At 35.1% G+C, this 24,920-nt stretch overlaps 2 protein-coding genes across 3 annotated transcripts in view; one reads left to right on the top strand and one right to left on the bottom strand.

The window, feature by feature from the left end:
• The window catches only part of CCDC73 (coiled-coil domain containing 73), a 153,140-nt gene extending 147,417 nt beyond the window's left edge, over window positions 1-5,723 (top strand). The window contains exons 17-18 of the mRNA XM_063094985.1: window positions 1,198-1,331; window positions 5,502-5,723. Of these exons, the coding sequence (XP_062951055.1) occupies window positions 1,198-1,331; window positions 5,502-5,723 (356 nt within the window). The remainder of the gene's footprint in view (window positions 1-1,197; window positions 1,332-5,501) is intronic.
• Window positions 4,492-24,870, bottom strand: EIF3M (eukaryotic translation initiation factor 3 subunit M). Of its 2 annotated transcripts, XM_063094026.1 has the most exons (11): window positions 24,759-24,870; window positions 22,133-22,265; window positions 20,489-20,627; window positions 20,082-20,205; window positions 19,828-19,922; window positions 13,833-13,916; window positions 12,765-12,864; window positions 12,052-12,133; window positions 7,751-7,894; window positions 6,762-6,822; window positions 4,492-6,306 (listed from the first exon to the last, which is right to left on the bottom strand). In XM_063094026.1, exons 1-11 carry the CDS (start codon window positions 24,798-24,800, stop codon window positions 6,186-6,188), a joined length of 1,125 nt encoding a protein of 374 aa, XP_062950096.1. In that variant the 5' UTR covers window positions 24,801-24,870; the 3' UTR covers window positions 4,492-6,185. The 2 variants fall into 2 exon arrangements, with proteins under 2 accessions (XP_062950096.1, XP_062950097.1); XM_063094027.1 differs by lacking the exon at window positions 7,751-7,894.
• Between the last annotated feature and the right edge of the window lie 50 nt (window positions 24,871-24,920).

Below are 24,920 nucleotides of genomic sequence, written 5' to 3'. Positions count from 1 at the left end.
TCATGAGGAAAATGTTTACTTTGGTAACAGCAATCTCCTAGTCAAAGTTGTTGTGGCTGTTCAAGACATTTTTAGATTTTAAGGGAACTATGTAGGTTTAAAGTGTGCATTTAGACCTATTAAAGAAATGAAGATTACAAGGAAAGCTTTGTATGGTCCTCAGATCATGCAGGCTTCTTTTAAAAAGGAAATTGAGAAAAAGTTTTAAAAAATATTTGGGGATTAAAAATAAGTATATCTTGGGCCGGCCCCGTGGCTCACTCGGGAGAGTGCGGCGCTCGGAGTGCCGAGGCCGTGGGTTCGGATCCTATATGGGGATGGCTGGTGCACTCACTGGCTGAGCGTGGGACAGACAACACCACGCCGAGGGATGCGATCCCCTTACCAGTCAAAAAAAAAAAAAAAAAAGTATATCTTGTTTACTAGTACCAATGGGATGAAGGGAAAAATAAAATACCAAAGCACTGTATAACTTCATTTCCCAAACTCTATTTTTTTAAATATAAAATGTATTACACCAGATTCTAATAATTTTGAGTTAATCATGTGCTGCTTTAAGGGCTGGCCTAATATCTGCCATTTTCTCAAGAGGGTCCTTTCTAAATTTCAGTGATAAAAAGGGAGATGTCTAAAGTTCCACAGAAATTCAACTGGTAAAATACTCTTAAACATACAATGTCCTTTAAAACCTTTACAGCTTGTGTGTTCAAAATCTTTTTTATCTGTTTATTAAAGCCTAGTGATCCCTTCTAAACAGCCCTTTGTTGAGGTACTATGGCCAATTTCTTTAAATACAGTTTATAAATCTGGTGTTTAGTTGGTTCACACTTTTCCCATTAATCTGAATTGGTAAAATGTTCACTATAAAAATGTTTACATGTGTGGGCAATGCAGTAACCAGGGGAATAAGGATAACACTTTGTGTTATTTTGTTTTAGATGACATTTATACCATTTCACTCCTTTTAATGTGAAATTGTACTAATCAGTAGGTTTTAGAAAGTAGCAATAATAAAATTGTTTTCTAAAATGAAATCCCTCGTGTAAGAGCAAAGTCTAGGAAAACTATGTTCAAAGTAAAAAAACAGAAATTATTTTTTAAGTACAAAAATAGGATGAGAGAGAAACAAGTTCAGTCACTAAAATGAGTGCCTAGAGAATAAAATTCAGTTGTTGCCATTTCCTCTTTGTCAATCAGATACTACCAGCATTAACAGAGTTGCTGACACTTTGAATAACCAGAGTATCCATCCAGATCCCAAGGGAGAGTCCAGTGAAGAGAGGAATGCAATTGCAAAGACTTTTTGTGATTCTTCTTTTCCCACAGAACATGTAAGTCAATTAAAAATATTGCCAGGCAGACCTTAGTGAGCTAATTCTACAGATATGTGTAGAACTGTACGCATCTGGATGCTTTAAGACCTAACTCATCTCCAAAATAATATCAAGAGGGCAACATGGCACCATTTTTCACAATTAAGGTTGATAGAAAACAGCAGGAAAAAGTCACAGTACATAAATCAAATAGATATAATCCAGCCTGTTTTGGGAAGGACAGTATGAGGCATTATATTATGTACTTCTATTTTTTAGTCACCATAATTTAGAAATAGTGGCAGTTGAGCATTTAAAATTTTATATCCATGAAAGCTTAAAAATAAGCTAATCAAGTCCAGTTGTTTTTAATAATGCTTAGGTTAATTTATATTATTTTTGGAAACTGATTATTGAGATGGAAGAAATTTATCTAAATTGTTTCAATTAGAGCATAATGTGTGAAAGGATCAAATATCCACAATATAATAGTAACTATGGATGTATGTATTAAGTATTTGTAGAGATTATATGGCTCTCAGGAGTCCATTTGTCATAAGAAAAGCAACTAACTATAGCTGACAGGTTATTTGGTTAAATTTATGTTTTATCCTTAGTGTGCAAAACCTTAGCAAGAAAAAGCCTATACTGTTCAAAGTCTACAAAACAGTTAATTATAGGTATAACAGCTAAAAGGTAACTTAGGAAACATACTTATAAAATAATAACTAGTGACAGACTTTAAAGTCATTGTATTGTATATTTTAAGCTTTTATTAAACTTTCTCTTTAGCACATACAAAATGAAAGTTATAGTAGTATAACACATCCTTAACAAATAGCAGCTTTTAACTATATTTTATTTTCCTAATTGGAGAAGCCTTAAGTGAAATAACATGTAATTCTTCCTCTGAGAGAGTTGAAACAAAGATCAGGATCTATCCTTTACGTTTTCATAAATTGCGCTCAGCAACAGTGCAGTTTTCAACTTGGTGTATACAAGTGTGTATCTTTAAAATGTGGTAACTGAAGAGCAATTTGGCATTGGCAAAATCTATGCTTTGATCTTGGCCTGGCCAAGTGGATAAGTCACAGATCCAACAAGCAAAATGGAAGCTTGAGAGCATCAAAGCTAGGTACCTTTTCTAATTAGGTTGAATACTTAAGATTTAATAATTTGGACAGAATGCTAATTCAGCTCATAAATGTAAAGTTAAATTCTTTCAGAATTTGTTCCTGAATGAATCATGTTTAATTTTGTGAGAATCTGAGGGTCTGAGAGAAAAACCATGCCCAGGCATTTTTCAAACAGGCCTTACATGAAGACCTCAATGCTACAGGGAAGCTTTTACTTCCATTCACTTAGAACCCTAAAATATACAACTGGTAAAATGAACAAAAATGGTTGGCAAGAATACTTAACATTTATAAGAGTTTTGCCACCTCTCACCCCCCATGCAGTGGACACTAACTACTTCAGTTAAGGGAGGGTATTTCACATCTCTCTTGAAAGCCCATTTTTAAATTTAACCTAGTAGAGAAGTTGTTCGTGTCTAATTCCTAATGCTTTTCCTGCAATTAATGTTGTTTTTAAGAAATTACATTTATAGAATTTATAACCTTTTCAAATATTCCCACAACATCCTGTAAGGTAAATAATTTTTTCTATTTTACAGATGAGGAAATAGTGACACAAATGTGAAATAACTTTCCAAGGTCATTAAGACACTAGAATGTAGACTAGATGTCTTTGGCTCTGAGTCAAATGCTATATTGTACCTTCTCAGCTTTTATAATAGAAAAAAAAAACTCCGAATCATAGTGAATGTAAAACTCAGTTCACTCGCTAAATGAACATTTTCAGTGTTTATTATTTCTACATGCCACGCACTAAGTCCCAGCTTAAACTTGATTGCCAATTATCATGTAATGTGGGACAAATTCAAAATAGATTTTTAGATCATAGCCACACCTATTCCTTTAGTGTTTATGGCTGCTTTTGCACTGCAGTGACAGGATTAAGCAGTTGTATGAGGCCATGTGGCCCACAAAGTCAACAGTATTATTGGTTCTTTACAGAAAGGTTGTCAACCCCTGTTCTAAATGAAGACAGATGAATTTTACTAAGACTGATAGCCAGAAAGGGAATAGAAGTTATTTTTCCATTTATTAATTTTTTTGGTGGCTAGTTGGTAAGGGAATCCGAACCTTTAACCTTTGTTACAACACCACAGATATACGTAAATGCATCCTTCCTTTCCATCATCATTAAGATAAAAAAGTCAAAGAATAAAAAATTTGGGAAACTGCTAATTTGTACTTGTATGCCACACGTACCAAAATACACTAAGCATTTTGATGGCAAAATAGAACCATTAAATTTTACATATCAATCATTTTACTTCAAAATTAGGAGCAACCTAAATTTAGATTTGATCTATTTCTCCCCATCTATTCTCAATATTGCATGGATAACTTAGAATCCTTTTTGGCCCTATGAACTAAATGAGTAAACAAGAAATGTTGAGCACACTTATATGCCCAGACATTATCAGAGATGTATACACTTGTGCACATTTTTATCCATTACCAAACAGTTATTCTTTACAGTAATAGCATCTGGGAGCTTAAAAGGAGCTAATGAGAAAACGGAGGCCCACAAATGACTTGCCTAAGGTCTCTTGGTGTTCCTGGGCTAACACTTTTGAAAGAATATAGGCAATTAGACAAATATGAACACAGCATCAACCCAAAGATCAGAGGTAAGACTCTTAAGGAACTGGTGGATGACTGTAGAATTTTCGGGAAGCCAAACAGAGCAACACAAAAGGAGCAATACTTAGGGAACTGTGGTTAAATTGTAAACATTTAAGCTCATTTAAAAAAATAAATGTATTATTATATAATCTCACATTGAAAATGACAATGTTATTAATATGCCACTTTTACCAAATTGGAAAAGATACGAACAAATGTTATTCATTGTAGCCTAATGTAGAAGTGATTATTTTCTTGTAGTTTAAATGTCCAACGATACACTAAATTTAGAACACGGAATATGACGGAGCCATCCTCTTAACAGACTCTTAAGAACAGCAGAAAATTTAAATTGTTTTTTATGTAGCATATAAACCAATAAAAATATCAAAGTTTTTCAATAGAAAAAAGAGACCAGAAGATTTATACCAAAATGTTTAATGGTGGTTGGGATCCTAGGTGATTTTTATGTAATTCTTATCCTGTTCCACATTTCTAAAATACACATTTATTTACCTTATAACACAAGAACTATTTTAATATAATATTCCCTTTGAATAGAATATTTTATCCGGGAATCTATTTGAAGACAGAGATATTTTCATAAAATTAACGCAGAAATTTATTTTTGATAGGCATAAACTGGAAACAACTTAAACATTCAGTAGTAGGAGATTATTTTGCATCCACTGACAATTGTTTATGAGACATTTTAAAGACCTGGGAAACTGCTCACAGAGGAAAAGGCAAGATATAAAATTCTATAGAACCACCAAATATGCTAAAAATAGGAAAAAAAGACCAGCAGCAAATAATACCAAAATGTTGACAGGTCTCTGGGTAATGGATTACTAATAATTTTTAGTTTCTTTATACTTCCCTATTTCCTAAATTCCCAATAAATATTTTATTATCAGGAAGAAGAATTCTGAAGAAGTTTTAAGACACACTATTATAAGTATGACCCAATGCAGTGCCTTGAAAACACGCCAACTTCCAAAACCTCATTGCTCGTTCCTTTTCCACAATGGCGCTCTGAAGCATGAGGAAACATGAAGTGAAAGGAGTTTTTGCAGTTTACTTACATTAGAATTTTTAATTTTTCCCTAGCTCTGATAGAAGATACAAAGCATAGACATGTTTGGGAAGAGAAGGTAGTAGAATACACAACTGATTTTTATCAGCTCAAGACCTTCTAGAAAACATCTGTGGTATTCCTGGAATATATTAGGTATTTCGAAGAGCTACTACATAAGCCTGCAAATTCACATTATATAGTGTTCTGGTGCCAAAATTACTAAGGCAGTTGTTTGAAATCAGCCAAGATGATGGTGACTTTATCATACAGTCATAACTGCAGAGGCTTAATGGATTTTCTTTAAAGTTTTTTGTATAATAATTTCAATGGTAAAAGAAGTTTTGTCTTTCCTAGGTGAAAACAGAGCCTCTGAAATCAACTCTGCTCCAAGGTCATTTTCAGAAAATCAAGATTAAAGATGCTACTGATTTGGCTGCCTCTTCACCTGGTGAGGATAACTGGCAGAACCTCATAACAAATCAAATACATGAAATTGAAAAGATGCTAAGCTTAGAAAATGATAACCAGCCTAAAAAAAGAAAAGCAGAAGAGATGTTAGGAAAAAAAACAGATTAATGTTGATAAATGCTTTCAGTTGTGAAATGATGTAACTGAAATACTGATGTAGTTTTTACTAGAATGAAATGACTGTTACATCTTAAAGCTTTTCTAAAAGACCTCACTTTACCTACTTTTTCTGTGATGAAATATTATTATGTATTTGCTCTGCAGACGCATCATTTAAGATAGCTATCCTAATATTTGCAGTTTGCTGTGAGCATGCATTTGCTCTTAACTTTAATCTTTGTGTCCCCGCTGTATATCCTTTCTTCAAACTGCTTTTTGCTCTTTAATAGCCTTCCTTACAAACAGAACTTTTATTATAACTATTTGTATCCTCTGAAGTTTGTGATTTCACTTTAAATTTGAGACAATACATGTACAGACTAGTCAAATTTTAGTTTAGTTTACACTGTTCTACTATGATTTAGGTCCCCCCCCCCCAACCACAAAGAACAAAATTATAAGCATAAAAATTCAGGTATCAGAAAGGCTCAAAAGGCTGTTTTTCACTTTGTTCAAGTTTTGTTTCCAGGCATTAAGTGTGTCATACAGTTGTTGCCACTGCTGTTTTCCAAATGTCCGATGTGTGCTATGACTAAAAATTGAAAAATTAAAAACAAAGTATTAGTCAACCTTTTATCCTCTTGTATTCTTTTAATAATACTACACACTTGAACCTATTTAAAAGCAAGGTTAAAAACACATAAAAGACATAATTTAGAACTGCAAGAGAATTTAATTAGATGCTTATCTTTAAAGAGTCTATACCATACTGATCCTAAACCTTCTGTTCTTCCGAACAGACACAAAAGTCATTAGTATTCTAGCCAATGCTCAGCCATTAAATGAAATGTGCTGGAAAATAGGACTCTTTCATTAAATAAGCTAATCACATTCAGCCTGAGCTTTAATAAAATTATGACAAATAGCAACTATTTAACTATAGTCAACTGATGAGAACATCACCTTGGCGCTCTAAACATTTAAGTTGAAATAATCAGAACAAACTGAATTGTTTTACAAAATGCTGCAGAGTATTAAATGTCTTACCTGACAACTACTTTTCTCTGGGTCTGATCAATTTTGCAGTAGACCATTTTAGTTCTTACCGCTGAAAAAAAATGTTTTACATATGTTATATAGAAAATTCCAAAAAAAACCCAGCTAAGGTATGAAACTGTGACCAACTAAGCCATAATGAAATTTTACACTGTTTTCCAAAATTATTTTACAAACTGGCTGTTTGCATCTGAGCAAAGCAATATGATGCAACCAAGAGGAAGGTCATGCATTTGTCCTATGGCTGCTAGACCAATCTTCAGTAAATTAATATTACATACAGACAGTTTTTATTAAGAAATTTAGGTGCTCTCCCCTACCATTTCATATGGAGGAAAAAACTAATTTCCTAATAAGTTATTACTTCTTTATAGGACTGTTGGAGACTTATAAGAAAGAAACTATGTCAATAGTTCTATACATTTTATTAATCTTACTTGTACAATCTCCCCAACCTTCAAACTTAAAAAGCCCAGAAAAAATTCCTGATTAACAGTTAAATCACTTTGAAATGCAACTGTTGGGGAAGAAGCTCCTATTTCTAGGCTAATGACAAAAAATTGGTAATGGTCATTAACATTTGCAGATCATTTACTACATGCCAGGCACTGTGTTTTACCTGCATTAATTCAACCCTCCCAGCCACAAATAAACTTAACATTCCTGTTGCATAGAGGAAGACCACTCAGTCCCAGGTCTGATACTAAAATCTGTTCTTAACCACTGTGGTAAACTGCCTAAAGGCCTTTGTTCTATGCAATTTCAAGGGAAAGAACCAACACCAAAAACCACACAGCATTTTATACTTCCATTAAATTTCCACCCTACTACAAATATATCTGTTAATCTACTAAACATACACATTTGCTACAAAATAATCTAGCTTTGATAGCATAAGGCTCAGTTTCAAGATAAAAATCATTATGTTTCACATAGAAGAGAAATTCTAGAAATAAATGAAAATGTCCTGATTCCTTTACCGTCAATAACAAATGCTTCAACATCATCAGCTCCAATCTGAAGTTCTTGCTGCATTGTATCAAAAGAAATTTCTTTATTTTCCACTGCCATTCCCATAAAAGTAAGTAGTCTCATTTTTGCCATATTCTGTTCATGTAATAGGCCTGAATGACATAACAGTGAAGCCTGATGAGTAGCCATACTAATTAAAGGCCGACACAACTACACCTATTGTGTTCAATCGTGGAAATCATTATTTGAGCACTTACACAGTTTTGACAAAACATATTTGCAGATCATATACTGACACTATAGTGAAATTATTTTAAGTTATTTTTCTAGAACTATATTTCTTTGTTACCGTAGTTCCCACAGGTGATAGGTTCAAAGATAAGAATGGGCTATAAAATGATATTTTTAGGCCCTACAAGTTTTGTACATTTCACATTTTTTTATATTTATACATTCAGGACAGAAAGTGTCCAAAATACATTTCATAAGAACATTTTCTATTTAGTTGAATTACCTAAGCTTATTTTCACTAACAGCTTTTTTCCTAACACACAGGATTCCTTATATACCTTAGTACTTGTTCTATGTCACTATTACTGGCAAACATTAAGTTTAAAAATATTGTCATAAACATTTTCAGTTATGAGAACATTTCACTTCTCTTCAGTTCTCTTTGGATTCAATATTTACAAATCAAACTGTCACAGGGTGTTTATCATTTAACATTTATAGGCCAATATATCTAGTACTAGATAAAATTTAACAGGACCATTAACAGAGAAATTCATTCTTTATAAGACAAACGCAGAAAACTGTAGAAATAATTCAAATTTTGCATTATAATTTCTAATAAAACATGATGTTACAATTATTCACATCACAAGCAATTGTTAGGCCTAGAAAAAAATTTAACAAATTACCTAGTCCCCATCCTTTCACTTTAAAAAACAAAACTGAGGAGCAAAGAGATTAAATGACTGATTTATAGTCACAAAATGGCAGTGGTAAGCCTAGAATGTGAGGGATCTTCACACAGTTCATGGAAAGATTTGTATTATCTTTCAATTCTATTTTTCCATAAATCTTTTGAAGTACCCTTATATAGGTTCCTTTATAAAATAAAGAATTAGCAATAAAAAGAACTCTTTACAAATCCTACATATCAAAATTATAACCTGGTCCTACATAGAAGCAGAATTATAACATAATGTCATATAAACTTGTTTTGATGCTAACTTATTAATTATAAAAACAAGTTTCTAAAACTAATCTAGATTTACAGCTTCCTTTTCTCCGAACTTTCAAATTATGGTATCTCAGCAAATGATCGATTATGTGCCCTTTAAAAATTCAGATCCTCCAGTATGCATTCTTTAAAAAGTTCTAAGTACTACATAAATAAATTTGAAATTTATAACATTTATATATTAGTGTGACCAGAGAAGTCCATTAATACTGGGCATGATTATCTGTTAATTAGCTGTAATTATGACACAGGCTTCCTATTTGGCACAGATTCAACAAAAACATGATCATCATTACTCACATGAATGAGGTACGCAAGTAAGTATTGCTAACTCATTTAATGGAAATCTACAAGCATCGAAAAATCAATTAGTGCACGTTAACCCTAATTAAAAAATGCAAATTAGATGCTGATTAACTTGCAGAAGCAAGAAGGTAGCAACTGGATAACACCATATTACATGTGGACATGTTAGGGCAATTTGGTTGACACAAGATAATGCTACTGTTGGCCCAAATTGTCAGTGTTAATAACAAACAACAACAAAAAGTTTTGATAAACTGATGCCACCTGTGGAATCTAGACATCTGTAACCAGACTTCAGCTGGAATGTCTATAATACATCTAAAACCAAAAATATACACATTTAATAAGAAGTTTTCCCCAAAGCAATTGATATAAACATTCTAGAAGAAGATTGTTAATTTGTATGGATGTTCAAAAAACAAAAAGCAAATTCGGGAATTTGATTTCTAGTTGGCATAATACATTAGCAATGTTATGAATTTTTTCCTTTCAGAGAACAAGTACTAAAGATTTTCTCAAACATTTCTTAACATTCTCAGTTCTACAGGTATATACACAGTTCTTTCAACATGATAAAATAACAGAAATTCCTGAAATTTCTAAGACATGATTAAAATTACTCTTAAAATTAAGTCTATTTCACTGCTACTCTTTGTGTACTTATAACTTTACCTTAAGTGAAAAAACTTATCTGAGGAATGAAGATTATTTCTAGAATGAATTACATAAAATCATTATCTTACATATGGCAACTTGCATCAAAAAACACTACAAATTTGATGTTTACAAAGTCACTACTTTAAAACAAAGAACCAAACTTAAAGCTTTTAGGACACTTATTCTGAAAATCAAACTATTAAGCCAGTGAAGTATGGGTTAAAGACTTATAGGAAGCTTTGTTTCATAAAACTAGAATACTACCTTCAAAGAGTAAGTCACAGTGTTCTGTGTCATATTTCAATATTAAAGTTATAAAAAAATCTAATTTTATGGAAACATTTATTCATTACTAATATGTCAAAACCTTAATGCAGTAATAAAAAAATGTGCATCATTGAGCAATTTCAGCATTGTCACTGACCCCTGTCTTAAAATGCTGCAATATAGAAAACGCAATTTTAATGCATGCAATAGCTTATGAACCAGTGCTCCTTTGAAACAGTCAATTACACATCAATGGGGGAGTGTCAAAGTGTTAATTACTACTCCTTTTTCCTTGGTGCGTAAATAAAAAGGTTGCTGACATTAACATTCCATCACATAGCTTCACGCCACAAAACAAATTAACTGGGACAGAATGTGGTTTTCTGGGTCTAGTGCACCTGGCAAGGCATTCTACACTAACACACTACATCTACTTTATCTTGGTGTATTTCAAATGCCTTATTACAATCAGAATTAGTCAATTTTCCCCAATTCCAATGGCAATACAAAATTTACAGGTGATAGGAATTAATGCTTACCAAATTGAGTACTAAGTATAATTAAAGTAGATTATAACTGTACTCTTCATCTGTTAATCTCAAACAACCAGGAAGACTGCTAATTCAATTTCAATGTGAAAGATAAAATCAACTTCTAATGTATTTTGACTATTGCCTAGTAAGAAAACAAAGCAACCTGGTTTCATAGTTGACTTCATCAAAAAGTCAAAAAATGGTAGTTTTAGAACATTTAAAACCTGTTCGATTGCAGATTTTCTAAGTTTCCTCTTAGTAATTTCAGTATGTTAAAAACATGCCCCAGAAGGAAATTAAAATACTGAACATATATAAGGGTTTGCTCAATGAGGATGAACAAGATTCAACACAATTTGGCAAACATTTACCAAACTCTGATGGCGCCAGACAAGAAAATTCAAAGTAAAAATCATGAAGTAAGACTTACTATGCCATCTTCAACAAGCTGTAGTTAGGAAAGCTTCTACTATCGTGTAAAATCACTGTGTCTCTATTTCTAATTCCATTTTAGATCTAATTAGCAATGCTGTATACTTCTGTAATTTGTTCATTTGGGGGTGGGGGGTGTCCAAGCATGAAATACTATGTTAGAAGGAAAAAAACCGATTTCTCTTACAATTTTAAAAGAAAAAGCGCACCAAAAATATTTATCACCATCCATCTAAGGAATAAGATCTTCTACAAAGAAACAATTTTATTTTAAAAAATAAGGTTTAGGTTAATAAAGTGCCTTTAATCACTAAATTTTATCAGCTCTTAAAATGAGTACTTTCAAAATTCACCATTATGATCAAAGTAATGGTAATCTTTCAGTTGTTCTACTGCTCCCTCCTCCATCCCAAAATTTTAAAAAACGCATTTATCAATGGAACTATTTCTGTCTGAATCTCCACCAAGCACCTGATTCCTGCTATACCTTTACTTCAGAGAATCATGGTAATATAGAGCTAGAAGGGCCTAAAGTCCAACAAACTCTTAGAGAAAAAAAGGCCCATGATATCTGACTCCTAGTTTCATATGCTCTTTTAATTTTTAAAAATTTTTGTTTTTCTTAACATGCTCTTTTTACCACGAATGCTACCTCCTCTACCTTCTTGGTTTCTGTCCTAATTTATTCTAAGTAGTCTTTTAAGCTGTCCACCTATGTTAATGCCATTCTATTATACACTATTCGTTAGGGTAACCTACAAATAAGACCAGAACCATATTTGCTGGATCTCACAGTGCATAAATGTTAGTAGAGTAGCACATTCCCATCTCTCTCTCTATCCCTCAAAGAATAAACCCCAAAACTTACCAAGTGAATCAATGAAGTCTTTATTATTCTGATAAAACTTGACATATGATGCCAATTTAGCACTCACAAAAATGGTTAAAAGCTATAAAAATAAGAGACAAAAATACTATCAACATTAAATCAAGATTTATACTCAAGATATTTTTAAAACATTGACTCCTAACAATAAAATTTTACATTTCTTTCAGTGTAGAAATACCAACCTGTTTAACTGAATTACCACTCAGACCATCTGCTTTCATATGGCTCACTTTTAAAAATCTAACAGTCAGTAAATACCGTGAGCTCTAATTTATACACAATGAAAGACAGTGGTTAATGGCATACTCCAAATGAAAAATAATCAAACAACCAAAATGTATTTATACTTGCACTTGAGAAGTATGTTCATATATTTTTAAATATCAGATTTATCTTCCTAAGGTAGAGGCTACCAATACTAAATAATAAAGAAATCTGTAATATCTAAGTTCATAATGGCCAGGGAAGTGAGCAAATGAAGGAAAGGGAAGAAGAGAACAAGACTGTGTTCTGTGGTTGGAGAAAGCTGGTTCTAAATATCAGTCTGTTCCTGATATAAAAAGAATACGTAGTTCCTATCTTTCTAGCACTCTCCAAATCATATTCATTAATGCAAAGAAAAAGTATACTGCTACAGAATCTAAGAGTTAGGAAAAAAGAACATTTTTCATATTAAAGGATAAACTACTTACATCATGAATAAGCTCGCCTTCCAAAAACTTGACTGGTTTTAAAGTAAGAAGATGGTCAAAAAGAAATGCATTTGGATCTTTCAATGCTCGTACAATACACCTTAATTAGAAAACAAAAATGCAAGCTGAGAATCCTTTCACTGACTTTTCTGCGTATCACAAAATATATTTAATTCAATAAAATACTAGGAATCCAATATACACAACATAAAAAAAAGCTACAGGATGGGGTTAAAACAGGCCAACAAATCTATTTATTAGGTATATCTTTAACAAAATGAAACAAAATGTTGTAGACAAAAACATAATTGGAGAGAAAGTACCAAGGTAATAAAACTACGGCAAATATGCCAGATACTAAGATCTTTACATGTATTATATTTTATTTATTCTTCACAACAACCCTAAGAGATGTATATAGTATTATCATGTCCATTTTACTGACGATAAATCAGGCTCAGAAAGAACAAGTAATGTGCCCAACAGTAAGTGCTAATCAAGGGGTGGAATAAGAATCTGAGTGCAAGCAGTATGATCTCAAAGTCAAAGATCTTTACCACTAATTATCCTTTTTACTAGCTCCTATCATGTATAGGTTCATGTGAAGCAATAACCCCCAAAACTTTCATAATTCCCAATTCATAGACTGAAAAAACTAATTCTTTTCTTATCATTAGTAGTTAGATATAGGACTGTTTAAAGCCCTTATTCTCATTAGCAATGGGATAATTTTTAGCAAGACATCAACTTTTCCCCATCTATGTATCTTAATATTAAGATAAATTGATCCAAGATTAGGTTCTAGTTCTTGGTTTGAGATTATCATTCCCATACCAGCAATATCCCACACAGTAAACACTACATGGCTATTTTACATGCAATCTATGGTTCTTCCAATACCAAATCTTGAATTTTAGTATCTGCATTAAGATCACCAGGGAACACACAGTACCAAATGTTTTTGCATCACTGGTGGTTGCAAACATGATTTCACAGTTATATAATTGAATACTGTAGCTCACCTCTAAGCTGCCGACAAATCTTCACTAGAACAATATTTAATGTTACCTGTGGGCATCAACTCGAGCCTGGGAAGCATTGTCCTCTGTGTAACTTCCGAGCAATTCCACCATGACTTTTGAAGCAGCATCACTAAAAAGAAGTACTGCTTTAGAAATCTGAAAATATCGTTACTGCCTTTCGTTCATTTAAAAATATTTACTAAGTGTCAGTTACTGTGCTAATGATAACATATAATGATGATGAAGAGAGACACGATCCCTTTCTCTGGGAAAAGTTATGGAACGTCCCTCTTAATAGGAAAGACAGGCAATTGAGGAAAAAAACTAATAAGTTAAGTGCTATGAAGGAAATAAATGGTAATATAATAAAGTAACATGGGCAGGAAACGTAAAAAAGGAGGCTAATTTATACAGAGTGAGCCAGGGAAGTCTCTCTCTGAAGAAATGACATGTAAACTGAGACCAAAAGAATGTAAAATATCCTTTTATATCCTCTTCTTGGCCAGGAAAAGAGCTAGCAGTAGAAGGTGAAGGTAAGACGACTTCCAAGGCAGAGGGAAGACCAAATACAACGGCCCTGGTTTTGTGTGTCTCAAACTGTTAGGACAGTATGGGTGAAGCTGAACCAACACCAAACATTTAAATAACTCTACTTAAGATATTCTTCCAATTAAATTATCCTTAAAATTATATAGATCGACTTTCATTGCAGTGAAAAGCGTAAAATAATTAAATGCATTCATTCAACTTGGGCTCTTAGAAAATGTTTATCTTCACCCTTCATTAGCTCCTTTAAACTGATAACTCTTCAGCCAGTTTACAGAAAGCTTTGCTAACTAGGAGAAACTAGTTTTTCTTTTTTCATTTTCTTAAAACACTTTTCCCCCCACTTCCGGATTCAACCCGGGTAAAATCAGTAGGAACTGTATTATTTATTTTAAAAAGTTAAATGGTATTCTGAAACTTCCTTCAAAACTAAGGTTTACTAAGATACATAATTATAGAGACACTGCTAAGTGGTAACCAGCATCTTAAATACAGTGCTACAACTAAAAATTCAGAGAAAAAACTTTAAGAAAAACCATGTGCTATTCATTGTGAATTATCTTGTACCACACTGCAAGCACAGGTATATTTCACTTTCCAGTTTTAGCAACCTTAACTGCAATCCAGGACATCTTAGGAGCTTAGGATATCTTCTTAATTCACAATTATCGGATAAAACAGATCATTTAAAGCACACAGAGTGGTATCTGACATATGATAAGGGCTCAGTTAAATGCATGATCCTTTAAAATGCATGATACCATTTGTACTCATCAACCAATACATATAAAATCCTAAAAGGGGCACCCATAAATGTAAGCAGTTTTACTTAATAGGGCAAGGCAAATCTCAGAATTCTACTATTTAGTGAGAAGAAAAAATATATACATTTTATGTATACTAGAGAAGAAAACCAAATCTTAAAATTCAAATTAGCAGAGTAACAGAAATTTAGTGTTTAAATAACTATCCTCTTTCAGTTCCCTACCTTGGGTAGCACTCATCCATTCAGTCCCATTATGTGCTAAATACCTTCTTGGGAATGCAATGGTTGACAGACAAGGTTCTCTGCCTTCACTTAGACTAACGACCTTGCTTTTAACAAAAGGTGTTAAAAGCTATGATAAAAGTTGAGGGTGCTATAAAAGGGAGGCACCTAACCTAAACGAGAGGGGTGCTTCAGGCAGAGAATCAAAGTTGAGTGTAGCAGACCAGTTAGACTTGTTGTATGCAAACTTTCTCTAAAGGACCAGAAATTAAATACTCTAGGCTTTGCAGGCTATATGATCTTGGCTACAGCTCCTCAACTCTTGACAAAACAGTCATAGACAGTATGTAAACGAGTAGGCATGGATGTGTACCAATAAAATTTTATGGACACGAAATTTGAATTTCATATAATGCTCATGTCATGAAATATTCTTTTTTTTCTATCAACCATTTAAAAACATAAAAACCACTCTTAGCTTGTGGACTATACAGAAACGTGCCAGCCCCTGGTCTAGAATGGGAATGAGCATGGTGCTTTTTTACTGACATAGGTTCACTATGTTTAGAGTGTGATAAGCAAGAGAAAAGGTGTGGAGTGGGGCGTATGTGTGTAGGAGGGATGGAGGAAGAGAGAAAAACCGAGGGAGGGAATATTTATATAAACAGAACAAAGTTTATGTAGCTCGCCACTAGTGGCACTGCACAAAAATGGTAAGATGATTTTTATCACCTTCATCAAGCCCATGCTACATCAGTAGGCAGGCGCCCTACTGGAGAAAATGATAAATTCATTTCGGTCACATTGAGTTTGAGGCACCTGTGTGCTCCATCTAAGTGGAAACAGGTAGAAAGCAAGTTGTACACAAAGATCTGAAGCTCAGAAGAGAAGCCTGGGTTACAAATACAGATTTTCATTCCACAGGTGATAGAAGCCATGGGAATAGATGAGATGACCCAGGCAGAAGGAGAGTGAGAAAAAGGTCCTAGCCCAAAATCTTGAGTAAAACCAGCATTTAAAGGAGTAAAAGAAGAGTAATTTACAAAGGTGTCAGAATGAACTGCCAAAGAGGTTGGAGAAAAACAAGGACAGCAGTGTCACCTACATTAAGAGAAGAGTTTCCATGAGGAAAGGGGTGCCATGGTCACACACTGCTAAGAGGCCAAGAAGACAAGGACTGTAGGGTCCACTACACTGCATCTGTTCTTAAAAATGAAGGAACCAAAATTCAAACATTAGAAACAAATTTTCACATCAGAAAACTAGGAGAAAGTTAGGGCTTTTATACTTACAAAGTGTTTTAAAATATTTTAATCTGAATGCCTTTGGGAAGCACATACTCTCTCTAGTTCAAACTACCACTTCATAATGTCTTATATCTCTGCCTCTTGTAGCCACTGCTTTTGCCACATTTATATTTTAGAATTATTCATCCAACAAACATATACTGAATGCCTATCAGTGTCACACAGTATACTAGTAAAGAAAAAAGCAAAGTCCCTGACGTTATGAAACTTACATTCTAGTGGGGACAGATACTAAACATTAAATATATGTCTGTTAACAGTAAGTGCAATGGGAATATTATAAAACAGGGATGGGAAAAAAGCAATGAGGGGAGCAAGGGTACTGTCATCTACACAGGTGGCCAGGGAAGGCCTTTCTGAAGAGGTAACAATTGAGCTGATCTGAAGAATGGAGGGAACCATACAGATACTGGGAGAAGACTGTTCTAGGAAGAAAAGCCAGTACCAAGGCACTGGAGATGGCTTTGCCTTTTACTCTGAATGAAGCCACTGGAGGGTTCTGAGTACAGGGGAGACATAATCTGATTTTCCATATTGAACAGAACTTTCTGACAACTGTATTAAGAACAGACTGTAAAGGGACAAGGACCAAAACAGAGACTAGTTAAAAGGGTACTTCAATGATCAGTGATGGTGGCTTAGACCATCTGGTAGCAACAGAGGTAGTGAGAACTTGGTCTGACTTTAGTTTTATTTAGAGCGACAGGATCTGGGTAAAAGAGAGGTAAAAAATGAATCCCAGGTTTTGGTCTTGAACAATTGGAAAAATGAAAATAGCATTTCCTGAGTCAGAGAAAATAGAAAAGATTTATAAGAGAAAAATCAATGGTTCACTTTTGCAGTTATCAAATTTGAGATGTCTTTTGAACACCTGAATGGAGATGCTAAATAGGAACAGACATCTGCAGTTCAGGGAAGAAATACAGGAGGTAAAAAATTTGAAACTCATCAGCATACAGACAGTATTTAAAGACATGAGAATGAATGAGATCACTTAAAAAGGAAGTAGTGGCTCTGCACCTGGGTGCCCTCTGGAGCATCTGGAAGTGTATGCGAGCTTGCTGTAATGGAGTTGTAATGACTAGGATGCACTATTGGTATTTTTGCCTGTGAGGGCAGGGATGCTAAGTGTCCTGCAGTGAACTTAACAATCTAGTAATACAGAGAACTGTCCCACCCAAAATGCACATGTCACCCAGCATCCCCCATAATCACAGCCAAAAAAACCCCCATAAAACAGCAACAGGGAACACATGTAACAGAGCAGAAAAAGTTCCAGGACTAAGTTACTCCAATGTTTAGAGTTAGGGGAGATGAAAAGGAACCTACAAATGAGAAGTTGTGAATGAGGTAAGAAAAGAATCAAGACAGAGGGGCCCCAAAAGCCAACTGAAGAAACTGTTACAAGAAGGAAAAAGAGTGATCACCTGTGACAAATGCTGCAAATATTTTCTAATATGTTAACACCAGGACATGTCTAGTAGAGCACAGCTGGGTACTCATGTCCTATCTCAACTTCTCTGAGAACCAGCTTTGGAAATTCTTTAGAACGTTACTTCAGTTATTTCCTTTCTAAACATAACAGACTGAAGACCTACTAAACAGCAATTAAGAGAAATCATCCAGTAAGTAGTCATCATCTCAGATAAGCACCCGACATTTACAGGAAAATCACAGCACCCATCATTTAAAATTATTACACCAGAAAACTGACTAACTCCTTTAAGGCAAGCTTGAAAAGGATAGTGATAGGAATAATACATTCAACACTCATTGTTTTCTCAATAATAAGGCCACTGTTTTAAGAACTTTTTATATACATTATGTTTAATCTTTTCGACAACCCTGAGGTAAGTACTATTATTTGCACTCGGAAGTTGGAAAGTGAGGTCCACATATGTTAAGTAAGATTTATTTAAGGTCATACAACAAGAGGTAAATCCAAGATCTGAATCCCAGTAGTCTGACTCCACAACCTGCACATTTAAAGTTCAGATTAAAATATGGATTCTTTCTCCAACAGTTTCTATGTCCTCCATTTGAAATGGTCTTTGTTATAAACTACTTACTCAACACATTACTGAGAACTGGCTGGAATGCTGTCATGAGTATGCCAGCGTGTAATAGATAGTATCAATTGCTTCAGAATGAGAAATACTATAAAGGCAAGATGCCCTGTTTTGCTTATCTTCTTTTATGACAAAATGTTCCAACTTTCACAACAAAAATATAAACCTTTCCTCTTGTATTTTATGTTAATGGTCTGTAAAAAATTTACACTATTTTAACATAATAGAAAAATATTAATCTTGCTGATCCTATTACATTAAACACTCTAGCACTAAAAGCCAGTATAAAATTTATGCAAGAAAACTAAAGACTGATTACTTTTTCTAAATGCATTTAACCACTGTGTGAAAAAAGAAATTGAAAAGCTAGATCAAAAAACTAGGATTATCTTTTATTACGCAAAGACAACACTAACTCTATAAACTGGGCCAAACCTATCATTCAGTAGGCATTTAAAACTGGGTATACTATAAGAGTAAATATTTTGGGCATAAAATTTGTTGGGTTAAATATGAGCCTTAGAAACCCACTACCTTGGGCCGAGCCCGTGGCGCACTCGGGAGAATGCCGGCGACGCTCCCGCCGCGGGTTCGGATCCTATATAGGAATGGCCGGTGCACTCACTGGCTGAGTACCGGTCACGAAAAAGACAAAAAAGAAAAAAAAAAGAAGAAACCCACAACCTTGTAGAAACCCAACAGGTAGGTACTCATTTAGTACAATCTACTGCAAAATTTCAACTGAGGTGCACTGTTTATGTAAAGGACTTTGTGGTAACTTTTGATTGATAAGGCAATCACCAATAAACAAAAGCGATAGCACTATCCTGCACTAAGACATCAAAGCACCACTAAATAACCTAATCTAACATTATATACAGCTTTGGGATTAACAACTGTACCACTTTTAAAACAAAAGCAAGTTTGCTTCTCAAAAAGTTTAAAAATGGGGAAAACTACTTTAATCTTTGCAGTTGTCTTTAACTTAGTGGGTAAAATGTACAGAAATAGATTTATAGCAACTCTGGAGAACACAGTAGAAAAAAATCACTGGCCCTACTTGTCTTTAAAACATCCTCACCTACTTATATTGCCTGTTAAGTTGTAAGTTAGTTCATTACTTCTGAATACCTTTTCTTACAATCCACAAGTGCTTCATAAAGTAGTCTTAAAAGGGTGTGTTTTTTTTCAGTGGTGAGATTCCAGTCAGAAATCCATTTTCTAACCTATGATCAGATTGACAAAAGGAGAAAATTTAATAAGGCAGCTGAACATATTTTCACGATTTAAAAGATAACATAATACACATATTTGCTTCTTATTTTAGCTAAAATATGAAACTATATTTCTTTTAAGCAGAACAAGTATTCCACACAGTAACTCACTTGATCCAGCTCAGTGGGAATGTATTGGATGGCCCCACAAGATGCTGCCACTTTAATGAGGCTGCAATACACTGTATATCTTACTGGAGTACTCTTATCCATCCCATGGAAAAGGTTGCTTAACCTGGTTAACAAACAAATAATAAAACAGTGTTTGAGAACAGCATGCATGATAATAAGTTGAGGTTATCTGCTCTCAGAACAAACCTCAGGCAGTTACTATTAATAACTTCATATTACAGAGGAGAGAACTCAGGCACAGAAAGGCTAAGTGATCTGCCCAAGGTCAAAGCTCATAAAAGCCATAGGTAACAGTCAAGTCCCAGAAGTCCTGCTTTTACCATTAAAAGGTAGTGACATGAAAAGAGCCCCTTGAAAAACTGAGCCTCTTTCAGTTTTTAACTTACAACTGCAGTCTCAGAGATGGCCGTTCACCTTCCCGGAATTTGACCAACTTTTCACATAAGCTTTCAATCAAAGCTTCTTGCTTGTCTGGTTCCAGGATCAGGAGGAGGGATACCACACTGTTCATCACACTTTCCACATCTATACAAATATCAGTATCACAATTACCAGTGACACTACAATACTCAATGTGTCTAGTAAAATACATATTTCCAGTGTTTTACTATAATGAAGACCATTAAATATCAGACATTTAAGTTGTAATCTGGCTACTATAAAACAGTTCATAGAAGGACACTTGTCCTTCTATGGAGAGCAGCGAAAACAGCATATGTGAATAAAACTAAACTAGCTCTGCAGCATAGGTAGCATTAAGAAATCAACTTGTACATCTTCCTAGAAGAAGGAAATTGTTATCTAAGAGTTGGTTTCTAACCAGTAATACAGATGATTAATTTACATGTCTACATATACATGCTTTCAATTTTTACTGGCATTGATATTCACTCATTTGGAAGTTACTGGTTAAGTTTTAGGCTAGGATATTTTCTCAACTGAGGAAAACTTTGTACATATATCTAGAAAATGTTAGAAATGAAAGTCGTCAACTTTCAGGTTGGGTCAATTATTTTCAAGTATTATAGATATTAATCATATACCAAGTTTAGTTTAATCTCTGAACCTTACTTAACCAGAGATTTCTGGACTCACAATTTTCAACTTTTCCCATTTTTTCTCAACAAATAGGCAATCAGCCTAATAACTAAATGGCATTTAGGTAACTTAAAATTATATCCCATTTGTTATTAATTGAAACCTTATGAACAGGAAAAAGCTTCATTTTTTTTTCTTCTGTTCATTCTGAAATCACCAGCATTTAGTGTGTGTAAATACACTCAAGAAATATCCCTGACATTAAAAGATGTTTTCGGGCCGAGCCTGTGGCGCACTCGGTAGAGTGCTGCGCTGGGAGCGCGGTGACGCTCCCGCCGCGGGTTCGGATCCTATATAAGGATGACCAGTGCACTCACTGGCTGAGTGCCGGTCACGAAAAAAAAAAAAAAGATGTTTTCTCAAAACAGGCTTACTTTTAGGTATAACAGAAACTGAGAGCAGGTTCAAAGAAAAGATTAAAAACACAGTGCTTAACAGTCTTTTAAGATTTGCAATACAAAACATATGCCTTGGATTGCGTGTCCCCCAAAACTTGACCCCCACTGTGACAGTGTTAAGAGGGTGGAAATCCTATTATGGTAATTCAAAGGTGGGAGGTGATTAGATGGTAGGACAATGCTGTAGTGAATGGATTAAAAATGGTGGTCATGGGCATGGTTTGGGATTTAAAAGGAGAGTGAATGAGGAGGTTAGTCTCTCTCTGCTCTACCATTTGCTGCCATGTGAGACCCCTGGGTCACTGTGGCCGCCACCAAAGCCTTCACGAAATGTGTTCCTTGGACATTGTACTTCCCAGCCTCTGAAACTGTAAGCAATAAATTTGGTTTTCTTACAAATTACCCAGTTCTGTATATTTTGTTATAAGCAACAGAAACGGACTAATAAAACATACAAATACAATTCACAAGAAAAATTTAAAAGTAGGTTATTTTATGATTAGTAAAAAATATTAGATAAAATTAAAAACAAACCTTTGTCATCTTCCTTCAGACACACATCACAGGCTTCAATAATTTGAGCTAAGTCCACATGAAGTCCACCTTCTGAGTTCTCTTCTGAGATCTCAGCTCCTTTAGATTTCAGATAAGCACGAAGCTCAGCAGCCTGTTGAATTAAATAGGCTTGATATAAAATTGAGTGACAAAACACAAAATCTCAAACCACAAGATTCTGTACTATTTCTGAAAAAATAAAACGGAAATACTGTATTTAACGACTACTTCAAATTATGGTGAAGGGCTCCTCCCCCAGCTCATTCATTATGACAACCCCACAGGAGCCACGTTTTCTTCCACAAGGCCCGATGACTCCACAGACACACTACAGCCCACATGGACCACCTTCAGAATTTTTCTCGTGTCGTCTGTGTCCTGATGGACTTCCAAGTATATAGCAAAAACCTTTCTAATACAACCCAAAAGGTTTTTTTTTGGGGGGGGGAGTATACTGGGAAGGAGAAATCAATTTGACTTGGTAAATTCAACCTTTCTCGAGATAAATGAAAATTTTATTGCTCAAGTGTATATATACACACATCGACTAGAAAAGTTAGACATTACCTTAGCAAGAGGGTAATTATTTGTTAATTAAGTTTTTGAAAACCTATTTGAGACAAACATTTTGAGAGATAAAGATAAAAAGATAATGCCTGTGAATGTTGCCTTAAATAAAATATTTATATCAAATTGGATCTACTATGTAACTTATTTTTTTAAATGCAAAATGCTTATCTGGGTCACAAAACACCTTTGGACCTATAAACACATAACTAAAATACTACATTCAGTCATTTGGACATTTCCTACCTGAATGCCTACATGTAATATTTAATAACTTTTTATTTTGAGGGCTAGTTATTTATGACAGCCACAAATGAATGCAGATAGTTTTAAAGGCAATAAAGAACTGAAGCAGGCAGATGAAAGGATACCATCAGTAAATGCACAGGTATCATGACATTTTCCAGTCCAAACCAAAAAAACTCTTGAAGGCCATCCCAATAGCTACCTCAGAAAAGTGTATTAAGCCTGTAGATCTGATGGTGCTATCCAAGAACACAGTAACTTCATACAACTGTTGGTGTAATAAAGAACATTTCACAAAAGAACTGTCACCAGAGAACCAAAAATGCCACTGGAAAAACATGCTTCTTTATGAAGAAAACACATAATATCGTCCAACCACGAAAAAAGGCATTTGTTCACTTTCTGATTTGCAGATACAAAGCAAACTTTTTCTAAGAACTATTCAACCAATTAACACCAAAGTTAGGGTTTGGATTCCCTTACCGGCCAGCCACCAAAAAAAGGGAAATATTCAATCAACAGTTTACTGTTTTTATGTCATAAAGGGTTGCAGAGCCATAGTACAAAGGAAAATGAAACCAGGACTAAGAGCTCCATTTCTTAACTGTAATCAAACTGAGAATTTGACCAAAGTTAAACTCCTGAAACAATCACATATTTCCCTGAAAGGAACGGCTAGTGTGAAACTGATGTACAAGAAAAGTAGCATAACCTAAGGAATGAGTTTAAAACATGATCAATGACAAGAACTTCCTTCACCCACAAATACTTTTGTTATGTTAAAAAAAAAATTACTTTTTCAGTAACCTAACACCACTTGCTGGTAACATGCTTCCATTCCTAATCAGTTCTTTTTTTGTCTTCCACATCTTCTTTTCTATCTGTGCTCAACTCTCCCCTGCCCTATCCTTGACCTTTATTTTCCTTTTTCATTTCTCCTTTCTTTGCTCCTCAGGGCTGCAAAACTGCATATCTAGCATAGGGGGGAAATCACATCTGCAATTCTAGAAGTTATCTTAGGCTGGTAAAGATACTGAAACCAAAGTTTCCATGTTCGTGGAGTAGCAGAAACCGAGGACTTCACAGAACAGTCTTCGGTTATACAAAATTAACCTAAAGAATATCATTTCAGGTTTACTTTAACTCCCAATTAAATTTAAACTTCTGATATGGGGAAAACGAGAAATATCAGCCCTTCATACCAAAGCGCAAACCCCAAACAGGGAATATCAGTATGGTCCACCACTTGTATGCCTCACATTATATGATGGTGGAACTGACACCGTATTTTCGGGTTACAGAACTCACCCTTGCACAAGCAGGACCAGAAAACACGGTCTACATGAAAAATAAGGGTCACCTTTGCCTTTGTGATCGTACAACAATAAAGCCATTTCGATCTTTAGTTCAAAACTACTTTTCCCTAGATTGCTTATGCCAACTACAGATCCGCCACCTCCCACTCCGGATGTGGCTGCACTTGGGGGACGGAAACAGACACCAGTCCTAGGATCAGTCAAAAAGTACTAGGTAGTCAGAAGTGACTACAGGCTGGCACAGTCCCGACCCCGTCCAGGAAACTGGCCGTGGAGCGTCGTCCCACTCCGGGACCGCCCGCCCGCGGCCTGGTGCTACTTCAGGCCAGGAACGCGCGCCCCTGCCACACGGCCTCCCCACTCCCGCGTGTGGGGCAAGACGCCGGTCTGTTCCGGAGAGGGCTCCGCAAGGCGGCGTCGCGTCCCTCACGCCCCTGAGCTGTCCCCCACCCTACCCTGGCGGCCCGGGAGCACACCTGGTCTTCCTCACTGATGTCGATGAAGGCCGGGACGCTCATGGTGAAGGCCCAGGAACAGCAGACGCTCCCCTCACAAACCACGCCGACCGGAAAAGAGAGCTGAGCCGAGCGGCGGGTCCGAACAACCGCTTCCGGGTCACCCGCGCGGGTCCTGGCGGG

The sequence above is a fragment of the Cynocephalus volans genome, chromosome 4 (assembly GCF_027409185.1).
Source record: "Cynocephalus volans isolate mCynVol1 chromosome 4, mCynVol1.pri, whole genome shotgun sequence".
Lineage (NCBI taxonomy): Eukaryota > Metazoa > Chordata > Mammalia > Dermoptera > Cynocephalidae > Cynocephalus > Cynocephalus volans.
Note: the sequence above shows the minus strand (reverse complement) of the source record. Positions and strands in the feature narration are given on the sequence as shown.

Coding starts and splice junctions, on each gene's coding strand:
- EIF3M (XM_063094026.1), bottom strand. CDS start 24,800: ATGAGCGTCCCGGCCTTCATCGACATCAGTGAGGAAGACCAG. Junction 12,865..13,832: donor GCTCGAGTTGATGCCCACAG/GTAACATTAAAT, acceptor TTTCTAATTAAG/GTGTATTGTACGAGCATTGA. Junction 6,823..7,750: donor TGAAGCATTTGTTATTGACG/GTAAAGGAATCA, acceptor ATTTTTTTTCAG/CGGTAAGAACTAAAATGGTC.